Source organism: Bufo gargarizans, chromosome 8 (assembly GCF_014858855.1).
Source record: "Bufo gargarizans isolate SCDJY-AF-19 chromosome 8, ASM1485885v1, whole genome shotgun sequence".
Taxonomy (NCBI): Eukaryota; Metazoa; Chordata; class Amphibia; order Anura; family Bufonidae; genus Bufo; species Bufo gargarizans.
The window spans coordinates 130,197,293-130,209,963 of record NC_058087.1 but is presented as its reverse complement, the minus strand read 5'-3'; the positions used below and the strand labels follow the sequence as shown (position 1 = coordinate 130,209,963).

The window sequence follows — 12,671 nt, the reverse complement described above, 5'->3', positions numbered from 1 at the left end:
CATAGTACCATAATACAAGGATACTACATACAGTGATGTCACAACACTAAGGGCTGTTTCACACCAGCGGATGCCGTGCGTGGCATCCGCTCCATGAAAGAGTGCCAAAACCCGATGCAGACTGCAGAGGCACGGAGCAGTAACATGACTGATAATGCTCTGTGCCTCTCTGTGACCTCTTTACTATGAAATCACAGTGACAACTTTGATTTCGTAGTAAAGAGGTCACAGAGAGGCACAGAGCATTATCAGTCATGTTAATGCTCCGTGCCTCTGCAGTCTGCATCGGGTTTTGGCACTCTTTCACGGAGCGGATGCCACGCACAGCATCCGCTCGTGTGAAACAGCCATAAGGGCTCTTTCACACTTGCGTTCTTTTCTTCCGGCATAGAGTTCTGTCGTCGGGGCTCTATGCCGGAAGAATCCTGATCAGTTTTATCCTAATGCATTCTGAATGGAGAGAAATCCGTTCAGGATGCATCAGGATGTCTTCAGTTCCGGACCGAAAAGTTTTTTGGCCGGAGAAAATACCGCAGCATGCTGCGCTTTTTGCTCCGGCCAAAAATCCTGAACACTTGCCGCAAGGCCGGATCCGGAATTAATGCCCATTGAAAGGCATTGATCCGGATCCGGCCTTAAGCTAAACGTCGTTTCGGCGTTTGCCGAATCCGACGTTTAGCTTTTTCTGAATGGTTACCATGGCTGCCGGGACGCTAAAGTCCTGGCAGCCATGGAAAAGTGTAGTAGGGAGCGGGGGAGCAGTATACTTACCGTCCTCGCGGCTCCCGGGGCGCTTCAGAGTGACGTCAGAGCGCCCCACGCGCATGGATGACGTGATCGCATGGCACGTCATCCATGCACATGGGGCGCTCTGACGTCATTCTGGAGCGCCCCAGGAGCTGCACGGACGGTAATTATACTGCTCCCTCGCTCCCCACTACTACTATGGCAACCAGGACTTTAATAGCGTCCTGGCTGCCATAGTAACACTAAACGCATTTTGAAGATGGATGTCTTCAAATGCTTTCAGTTCACTTGCATTTTTCCGGATCCGGCGTGTAATTCCGGCAAATGGAGTACACAATGGATCCGGACAACGCAAGTGTGAAAGAGCCCTAAGATACAGAACACTGCACCATAGTACCATAATACAAGGATACTACATACAGTGATGTCACAACACAAGCACAATAAACACTGCACCGTTATACTATAATACAAGGATAATGCATGTCACAATGATAATAAACACTGGATCATAGTATCATATTACAAGGAGAATGCACACAGTGATGTCACAATACAAAGATAATAGACACTGGATCACAGTACCATAGTAAAAGGATAATACACATGGTGATGTCACAATACAAGAATAATACACACAGTGGCATAATCTGTGGAGCAGTGGTTGCAGCCAGGTGAAAGTGACATGACAGATCTGTTGTCTCCCTTCAGTAATTTGCATTTATCATGTAATGCAAGTTAATACAAGGCACTTACTAATTTATTGTGATCATCTATATTGCCTCCTTTGCTTACTTGATTCATTTTGCTATAGAAAAGAGCAGTGTCCTCTCTAGTGGACTGCAGGGGTGCGCATAGGCTGGTGCCTTTTCCTATAATGTGCACCCACCGCTGCTGGGTAGTAGTAACCTGGATATGAGCAATATGGACGATCCCAATAAATCAGTAAGTGCCTTGTATTAATGTTGTCTACATGATAAATGTCATTTGCTGAAGTGAGACAACCCCTTTAATAGAGAACACGAGAACACCACCATTCTTGCCATACTATAGATCAAGCAGGTGAACCGCACAGTAAAGAACTATACTTATGGCAGCAGTATTTATAAAGACCCAACAAATTAAGGACTCAATAAACCAAGTACAGACAATGTGTAATTACAAGAAGTGGTTACTAGATGGCGCTACATATCTATGCACGGCATGCTCTCATACTGCAGGTCTCCCTCCCAAATATAGATTGCCTGCCTGCACCAGCTCCCCATTTACTGTGACACAAAGACCCCGAGACATACATTGGGGCACATTCACTATAGTGATTGCATCTGTTTTTATGTGTCACATTTACCACTGACAATGCCCCTGTTTTTCCCAACCTATTCATGTAGGTTCCTCGTATTTAGTTGCACACAGTCTAATTTCTACTCCACTCCAGGGCTGGCGTATTTTTCTTCATCACTTTTGAGTGGTGAGTTGCGCCACATTTTCATGTGCATACTATTAGACCAGTCTTAGTGAATATGAACTAATAACAATACACCTAGTCTAAGTTATGAAGTGCTGTGAGACTAAATAGTCGGCAAAAGAAAGACAGAGGAAGCAAATACACTTCAACTAGAGACAGTGGGGTTCATTTATCAAGGGGCGTATTACTATTTTAGTCGCACAGCTGGTGTTGAAACGTTTTTGACAGTTGGGTTGGACCGAAACCTGTCGGGTGCTGGGAACAGCAAATTTACGAAAATGTAAATGTTGGCGAAAAAAGTACGCTGTCCTGGGGCAGGGGTAGCTTTTCTGCCAGGAGCACAGCGGTTTTAGATTTACATAAGGCACGTGCCTCGTCATAAATTAGGCGAATCCTCCGACAGCGTAAGGGAAAACAAAGACCAGCGTGAAAACGTCCACAAGATGAACAGTACAGTATATAACACACAAGTGCTGAACGCTCAGAAATATGTATGCTGAAGATAAACGGCAGTCTGGAATCACACATACAACAATCAAGGGAGGCATTACACTGCCAGATCTTCAGACGGATAACACATCCATCAGCGTCCATTTGCAATACACAGAACAGAATACCCATTGCTCCCGTAGTCCTTTCTTCCTCATTCTGTTCTATTCACCATTGGCAGTATATCCCTGATTACCAGATACGCTACTGATAATCCGGCATCTTTCATCCTGACGAAAGATTGCGATCAGCCAACGAACAAGTGTTTGCCATCGGCTGCTCGATTATAAGCGTTCGTATTCCTGATAATTGCCCCCAAATCGTGCATTGTAATACAGACCTTAAGATTATCGTGTGTTTACTTTACCATCAGCAGCTCTATACGTAATGGTTAAGTCACTAGAAAATAAGATTCCACAGGTGAAGGACACGTGAAGGTAATCTGTCACCTCCGGAAAGCCCTAATATGTACAGAACACTTGCCGCTGACTCCAGATTCGCACCCCCATCCCCTGCTGTGTGCCTGCAAACCGGCCATAGAATGCATTGAGAGGACTCCTGTGCACGTAAACCTAAGGGCTCATGCACATGAACGTATTTTCTTTTAGGGTCTGTTCCATTTTTTTTGCAGACCATATGCGGAACCATTCATTTCAATGGGTCTGCAAAAAAAAAAGGATGTTACTCCGTGTGCATTCCGTTTCCGTATGTCCTTTCCGCAAATGATAAAACATGTCATGTTATTGTCCGCATAACAGTCAAGGATACACTGTACTATTAGGGGCCAGCTGTTCCGTCCCACAAAATACGGAATGCACACAGACGCCATCCGTATTTTTGCGGATCCGTTTTTTGTGCACTGCAAAATACATACGATCGTGCTGTAAAGCAAAGGACTCCAGGAGAAGTCCATTCTGTGCATTCCAGGGCTGGTGTGTGGGCGCATAGTAGGGAACGGAAGGTGTGTATCAACTTAAAAATTTCTGATCTGGAGTCAGTGGCAGCTATACATGTGTTATTACACCTATTTGGGCTTGCCGGGGTAAGATATTCCACATAAAAGATAAAAATGAAACGTTTAGCCTAGAATCTTCCAGGTTAAATGTTGATGTATTATAAATAAGCATGTAGATACCTGCCTATGCCACTAGGTGGCGACATGAACTGGCAAATACCATTTATCTGTATGGGATACTTTTAACAACTTTTTTTTACAAAATAAAACAAATTATATGTATTATTATTTAATAAAGCGCAATTCATTCCATGGCACAGTACATAATATTTACAAGACTATATAGTAATGTATCCCTGACCACATTTTGGTTGCTCATGAAAAAATACATGTCAGAGATGGACAAGTCTTACCTGTCATAAGCTTCCTTTAAGTCTCTTGCTAGTTTGCACTTGGGTAAGATATGGTGAAATGGTGACTGAGGACCTTCATCTGCTGTAAAAGTGCAAATATCTGAATAATATTGGGCAAGAGGCATAATAATTGTGCGTTGGCATGTTCACACAGGATATTTGAACTGTATGGACGTTGCACCATTTGCTGACATTGCTTTTTTATATTTCGTCCTACTGTAATCACAGTAAAAACATTACCACTCCAAAATGAAGTTTAAAAGTAAGAAAAAAAGAAAACGTTTTTGGTGGTACTATTGTTCGTTGCCAGTGAGGGCTACAGATGTCACACCAAAGTCTTGGACATACCGAAGATAAATGTCAGTAATAATGCTATTACCCAGTAGCTGACTATAAAATTAGATTTCACGGATCCGAGCTACTTAGAGGGGTTCTCCAGGATTAGAAAAACATGGCTGCAATCTTCCAGATACATCACCACATCTGTCCATGGGCTGTGTCTGGTACTACTGAACTGAATGGAGCGGAGCTGTAATACCATACACAACCTGTGGACAGGTACTGTATGGTATTACAGCAGCCACATTCTTCTGATCCTGGACAATTCCCTGCCTATGACACACAGCTTAGCACCACTGCTTTGAACGCTGTGAGCGCAGCATCTGGTCCTTCACAAACCAGTATTTATACTGTATATGTGCTTAATGTGTGAGCAGAAACAGGTCAGAAGGGGCTTTCATGTAAACAATAACTGCTTTCATTCACTGACTGCAAGTGCAGACCTTCTAAACTGGGAGGACATGAGACAAAGACTATACACATTTGAAACTATTTGAGATTATTATGACCACCAGCTAATATCCAGAGTAACCGCCATGTGCAGCACTTACAGCAGCGAGACGCGCTGGGAGTGGCTCACTAAGATCCTGGTAGGTTGTCGCAGGTATCTGGAGCCATGCTAACTGCTGCGCATCTCATAGCTGCTGAAGGGTGAATCGGGGAGGATCCATAGAGCACACACAACGATCAAGGTGGTCCCCCAGATACTCAATTGGATTCAGGTCTGGGGAATTAGGGGGTAGGGTAGTACTTGGAAGCCTTGGTCATGCTTTTTCAACCAATGTTGGACAATTCTAGCCATGTAACACGTCACACTGTCTTGCTGAAAGATCCCATCCGCCCCATTGAAGACAATCAGCATGTATGGGTGTACGTGATCTGCAAGGATGGATTCATACCCAATATCAGTTGAAAGTGCCTTCAACATGGATAAGTGGGCCCAGAGAATGCCACAAAAACATTCCCCGACCATAACCCTGCCACCAGCAGCTTGTGTTCTTCCAGCAATGGTTACAGGTGGTTTGTTCTCCGTTTCTCACCTGACACGCTTCCATCCATATGATGAAGCAGAAACCGTGACTTTTCTGCTAACGCAACTTCGTTAGCAGAGGTGCAGTGACCAACTGTCTGGTTCTGAGCCTCATACACAGTAGAGATTGCTGAACTGTTGATTTAGGCTACATGCACACGACCGTTGTGTGTTTTGCGGCCCGGACAGCCATTGATATAACTGCCTATTCTTGTCCGCAAAACGAGGACAAGAATAGGACAGGTTATATTTTTTTTGCGGACCACGGAACGGAGCAACGGATGCGGACAGCACATGGAGTGCTATCGACATCTTTTGCGGCCCATTGAAGTGAATGGGTCAGCATTCGAACTGCCATAACTGCGGCTCGGAAGTGGACCAAAACAACGGCCGTGTGTATGAGGCCTTAGACACGCTTCTGGTAGCCCCCGGTTGGTCTGCCCTCATGCACCTTCGTAGTCCATGTTCACCTCTCACATCAGTGGCATGTTGTGCTCTGCAGTTTCCAAGTTGCTCATTCGCAATGGTGCCAGTTGGCCAGTCACAATACACTTTCACCGCAGCAGCACGTGAACAGTTCACAAACCGTAGATTCTGAGATATTGCCACCCTCGGCCTGAAAGCCAATAATCAGCTTTTTAGAACTCTGATATATTGCCCTTTTTACAGCAACGCGGGATACGTGTGCAGACAGCCTATCACACCCTTTATATACCCACCAAGCTCATCACTTCCTCCGTGAACAACCTGCTGCTGATGTCCAAAGTAGAAAGTGGTCATAATAATGTGACTACACTGTGTAAGAACAATAACTGTGAGCTTAAAGGGGTTGTCCCACTTCATAAAATAGGTTTTATCTAATCTATTTACCCCCACACAACATATCTTCCTATCCATGTTATTATCCAAAAGCTACCTTTCATTCAAAAAATCATGTAAAGCGATTCCTTTGTTGTTTTCTGTATCCCATGGATACGGCCTCTTTCGTCCGGCCGCATCGCTGTGCCGCGCCTGCGCACAACAGCTGAACCAGTACTCGGGCCGCCTCTCCATTCTTACAAGTACGCGCACGCCCGCGCATGCGCAAATACAGCAGGCGGGTGCCGGAATCAAATAGCCGGCACCCGACCTCTATGACAGGGAGCGGGACCTTAGGGGTTAACTGCCGCTGATCGCAGCCCCCTATCATAGAGGTCGGGTGCCGGCTATTTCACTCCGGCACCCACCTCCTGCATTTGTATTAACATTGGTGGCGCAGTGCGCCCCCCCCCCCCCCAGTATAATATACATTCAGTGCGGCCACCCCCCCCCAGTATAATATACATTCAGTGCGCCCCCCCCCAGTATAATATACATTCAGTGCGGCCACCCCCCCCCCCAGTATAATATACATTCAGTGCGGCCACCCCCCCCCCAGTATAATATACATTCAGTGCGGCCACCCCCCCCCCCCCCAGTATAATATACATTCAGTGCGCCCCCCCCCCAGTATAATATACATTGGTGGCGCAGTGGGAAGTGCCAATGAGGGTTAAAAAAATAAATAAAAAATTAACTCACCTCCACCAATTGATCGCACAGCTGCCGGTCTCCTGTTCTATCTTCAGGACCTGTGGTGACGTCACTGAGCTAATCACATGGTCCATTACCATGGTGATGGATCATATGATGTACCATGTGATGACCACAGTGATGTCACCAAAGGTCCTTTCACAGGTCCTAAAGATAGAACAGGAGACCGGCAGCTGCGCAATCAATTGGAGGAGGTGAGTTCATTTTTTATTTATTTTTTTAACCCTCATTGGCACTTCCCACTGCGCCACCAATGTTTATTATACTGGGGGGGTCCGCACTGAATGTATATTATACTGGGGGGGGGGTGGCCGCACTGAATGTATATTATACTGGGGGGGGGGTGGCCGCACTGAATGTATATTATACTGGGGGGGGGGGGGGGTGGCCGCACTGAATGTATATTATACTGGGGGGGGGGGGTGGCCGCACTGAATGTATATTATACTGGGGGGGGGTGGCCGCACTGAATGTATATTATACTGGGGGGGGGGTGGCCGCACTGAATGTATATTATACTGGGGGGGGGGGGGGGTGGCCGCACTGAATGTATATTATACTGGGGGGGCGCACTAAATGTATATTATACTGGGGGGGGCCGCACTCAATGTTTATTATACTGGGGGGGGGGGGGGGGCGGGACCTCACATACGGCTCCATGTGGATGACTCATACACATGAACGAGCACGCAGGGTGAGTCATGAGGAGGCGTGGCCTTCACTCAACTGCCTGAGAACCAGGAAGTTATCAGGACATCTACTGCTGATCAGATTAAAAAAGCAAAGTGGGACAACCCCTTTAAGAACAAAGAAAAACTGCCACATATAATAATCATCTCCTCTGTAATCACAGAGGCCTTCTACTCACTTTCAGACATTGCAGACACTTCATCCTGTATTGCCAGGATCAGCTTCGCCTCTCTGGTTAGATACTGGCAGCGGCGCTCCTCATGCTGCAAAACAATGGCAATTCTTCTAGACAGATTGTGCAGACAGTTTATCACAGAAGGGTCTGCATTTGCCTGAAATATAAGGGGAAAAGAAAACCATCATTGCAGAAATGTGTAATGCTGGCTATTATCAAACATACATATCATATCATTCACACACATGTATGGAAAACAGCAGACAACAACTATTGTCCATGTGCAGATGTTATCTATGATATCATTCATATACATGTATGGAGGACAGCAGACAACAACTATTGTCCATGTGCAGATGTTATCTATGATATCATTCACATACATGTATGGAGGACAGCAGACACCAACTATTGTCCCTGTGCAGATGTCATCTAGGATATCATTCACATATATGTATGGAGGACAGAAGACACCAAGTAATGTCCATGTGCAGATGTTATCTATGATATCATTCACATATATGTATGGAGGCCAGCAGGCACCAAGTATTGTCCCTGTGCAGATGTTATCTATGATATCATTCACATATATGTATGGAAGACAGCAGATACCAAGTATTGTCCCTGTGCAGATGTTATCTATGATATCCTTCACATACAGTACAGACCAAAAGTTTGGACACACCTTCTCATTCAAAGAGTTTTCTTTATTTTCAAGACTTTGAAAATTGTAGATTCACACTGAAGGCATCAAAACTATGAATTAACACATGTGGAATTATATACATAACAAAAAAGTGTGAAACAGCTGAAAATATGTCATATTCTAGGTTCTTCAAAGTAGCCACCTTTTGCTTTGATTACTGCTTTGCACACTCTTGGCATTCTCTTGAAGAGCTTCAAGAGGTAGTCACCTGAAATGGTCTTCCAACAGTCTTGAAGGAGTTCCCAGAGATGCTTAGCACTTGTTGGCCCTTTTGCCTTCACTCTGCGGTCCAGCTCACCCCAAACCTTCTCGATTGGGTTCAGGTCCGGTGACTGTGGAGGCCAGGTCATCTGGCGCAGCACCCCATCACTTTCCTTCATGGTCAAATAGCCCTTACACAGCCTGGAGGTGTGTTTGGGATCATTGTCCTGTTGAAAAATAAATGATGGCCCAACTAAACGCAAACCGGATGGAATAGCATGCCGCTGCAAGATGCTGTGGTAGCCATGCTGGTTCAGTATGCCTTCAATTTTGAATAAATCCCCAACAGTTTCACCAGCAAAGCACCCCCACACCATCACACCTCCTCCTCCATGCTTCACGGTGGGAACCAGGCATGTAGAGTCCATCCGTTCACCTTTTCTGCGTCGCACAAAGACACGGTGGTTGGAACCAAAGATCTCACATTTTGACTCATCAGACCAAAGCACAGATTTCCACTGGTCTAATGTCCATTCCTTGTGTTCTTTTAGCCCAAACAAGTCTCTTATGCTTGTTGCCTGTCCTTAGCAGTGGTTTCCTAGCAGATATTCCACCATGAAGGCCTGATTCACACAGTCTCCTCTTAACAGTTGTTCTAGAGATGTGTCTGCTGCTAGAACTCTGTGTGGCATTGACCTGGTCTCTAATCTGAGCTGCCGTTAACCTGCGATTTTTGAGGCTGGTGACTCGGATGAACTTATCCTCCGCAGCAGAGGTGACTCTTGGTCTTCCTTTCCTGGGGCGGTCCGCATGCGAGCCAGTTTCTTTGTAGCGCTTGATGGTTTTTGTGACTGCACTTGGGGACACTTTCAAAGTTTTCCCAATTTTTCGGACTGACTGACCGACCTTCATTTCTTAAAGTAATGATGGCCACTCGTTTTTCTTTACTTAGCTGCTTTTTTCTTGCCATAACACAAATGCTAACAGTCTATTCAGTAGGACTATCAGCTGTGTATCCACCTGACTTCTCCACAATGCAACTGATGGTCCCAACCCCATTTATAAGGCAAGAAATCCCACTTATTAAATCTGACAGGGCACACCTGTGAAGTGAAAACCATTTCAGGTGACTACCTCTTGAAGCTCTTCAAGAGAATGCCAAGAGTGTGCAAAGCAGTAATCAAAGCAAAAGGTGGCTACTTTGAAGAACCTAGAATATGACATATTTTCAGTTGTTTCACACTTTTTTGTTATGTATAAAATTCCACATGTGTTTATTCATAGTTTTGATGCCCTCAGTGTGAATCTACAATTTTCATAGTCATGAAAATAAAGAAAACTCTTTGAATGAGAAGGTGTATCCAAACTTTTGGTCTGTACTGTATATGTATGGAGGACAGAAGACACCAAGCATTGTCAGATTTTATGCCACATATGTATGAAGGCTCTCAGATTTTCAGATATGTGATATAAGAATAGTGATGATAGAGGAAAACATTTTTGGGCCATCCTTTCAGTAACCCAGTGAAGAATAAGTCAGTCTCAAAAGGAACAAGCGGCTGGCATCCAATGGAACCACTTTTTTGTTAGTGTGGCTAAGCTGGACATGAAGCCACCACAACTCTACTGCCACTTACAATAAAACACTTTTATTATTTTTTTTGTGGATATTTGTATGGGTATACCTGAACAAGCCTGTTAAGGGTGTAGTAGACACCCCAATCATGCAGATGATTGTGGGGAGGGAAGCGTTCCCTCCCAGCAATAGCCTGGAAGAAGAACGTTGCTACTACTTGCAGCGATCTACTCCACAGCATGGGGAAAACCAACTGCTATGCCATTGCTCGTCCCCATGCTGTATACTGGTTTGCCTGCAGCAGATTGTTATTAGACACCACGATCTGCTGCCTGCAAACCCTATTTTTTAACAAAAGATTTATCTTGCAAGATGATCAAGTGTTTGCTCATTCATTGGGCAAGCAGTGGCAGTATTACACTGCCAGATGATTGGTAACGAGCGTTCATAAAAAAAATCTGCCCATTTAATACACTTTTTATTTTTACAATGTGAGAAGAAGGATAAGCCACTACTAGACATCTTTGATAATGCTTATCTTGGGGGAACAATAGGGTGAAAATTGACCACTGCTGTTCCCCTAATGGCAATCATCTGCTAGTTGCCAGAGTAGACCATAGATTATGGACTGGATATGGCACCCAACATTTTTTTTCTGGCCAGCTTTAAATTTGGGTAATGAACAGACTGAGGGGTTGTCTATGGTCTTGTTTACACACAGCTTTATTTCGAGTTTAACTGAGCAGCTGGTTTACAGCAGGAGACATACCACTGGCTAGCAAAGTCTTTTTGTGTGGAATAAAGGATTCTATGAGTTTAGATGAAGCTAGTTTGAGGGTCCCTACACACAAATTTCTACTGGTGTTTTTTTACCAATAAAAACCCCCCAGAATAGCTACATGATTTTTTTTCCTGGCATTTGCGGTAGCTTCTGAGGAAGCCACCAAGTGGCGTTTCTGATCAACCCCATTTTTTTCGGCCAAGTGCCCTGGGTTCATGTACTTTGCTGCAGTACTTCTGTATTCAGTACTTTGATTCTACACTTTATTCAGCAGGTTTATTGCTACATGTTGGGCACTACACATATTATGTGGCATGGGGATTGGCCTGGGGTAGGGCTACTTATCATGGTGTTTATATGTGTAGGCACTTTATTACACTTATAAGAAATCAAACATGTTTGATCTACTATCATTGAGCGGATGCCCGTTATTACATGCCATCTGTGTGTGTCCTTGGTATAGTATACTGAGGGACACCTGCAGTCTTTACTAAACCAACTAAAACTTTGTTAATGTATTATTTCATACAAGCCTTCTTCACCATCCATACAAAGACATCCATTGCCAGTTACTTTTAGTTAGGCTATAAAAGCTCACTTTTTGGGTATGTGGGCATAGGGTGATTAACTGTGTGCCATTACTGCCCAGCAAAAACACGTAAATTTGTGAAAGACATGGCACTAACTGGAGCTGGGCTTCCTCTGAAACGGCCTGGATGGCTTATAACTCTGATCCTGGCCTTTCAACTCCATAGATGCAATGGTCAATAGCGACCACATCATCTAAGCATTTACACAGAGGTTTGAGGATCCCTTCCCTATCAGCATCTGTCCCCCAATGTATGTGCGGGGTGCTGATATGTTGCCATGGCAGCCGGGGGTCTAACAAGGACCCCTAGGCCTGCCATAAGCGTAAGCCACAGACACAGCCTAATAGACAGCCGGTCACTGTTACAGTGATAGGCTGTGATGCATTGGTATACAAGCCATGTCTCCTAGTACGACAAACAAAATTAATGCTTAATAAAGTTTATATAAAAAAATAAAACAATTTTCTCCATAATTCTACTGTAAATTTTCCCCACAACCCTTATAGTATAGATAATGCTGTTTAAACCGCCCCATGAGCAACATAAAAAAAATATGTAATTTGAAATTGTCTTTTTTAATCCCCCCAAAAATAAATAAAAGGTTAATAAATATGTGCCATGTACCCCAAAATGGTACCTATGAAAACCATCTTGTCCCACAAAATACAAGCTCGTATATCACTACACTGGCAGTAAAATGAATACGTTCTGGCTCTTGGAATGCGATGACATAAAAGCTATTGTTTTTGCCTGAGATGTGCGGGAAAAACAAATAAGGCTACATGCACACGACCTTATGTGCTTTGTTGTCCGCAAAATGCATATCCGAAAAAATAAATGATGACATCCGTATGTCATCAATTTTTTTTTGCGGCTCCATTGTAACTATGCCTAAAACTTATTTTTTTGATGGTGTTCATCTGAGGGGTTAGGTCATTTTTT

At 44.3% G+C, this 12,671-nt stretch overlaps 1 protein-coding gene across 12 annotated transcripts in view; it reads right to left on the bottom strand.

Moving 5' to 3' along the window:
• Nucleotides 1-12,671, bottom strand: part of NPRL3 (NPR3 like, GATOR1 complex subunit) — a 90,245-nt gene that overhangs the window by 45,276 nt on the left and 32,298 nt on the right. For 9 of the 12 annotated variants that reach the window (XM_044302548.1, XM_044302552.1, XM_044302551.1 and 6 more), the window contains 2 exons: nucleotides 7,879-8,032; nucleotides 4,070-4,169 (listed from right to left, as the gene is read on the bottom strand). In XM_044302548.1, coding sequence (XP_044158483.1) covers nucleotides 4,070-4,169; nucleotides 7,879-8,032 — 254 coding nt within the window. The remainder of the gene's footprint in view (nucleotides 1-4,069; nucleotides 4,170-7,878; nucleotides 8,033-12,671) is intronic. The other 3 variants (XM_044302549.1, XM_044302553.1, XM_044302550.1) reach the window with 2 other exon arrangements.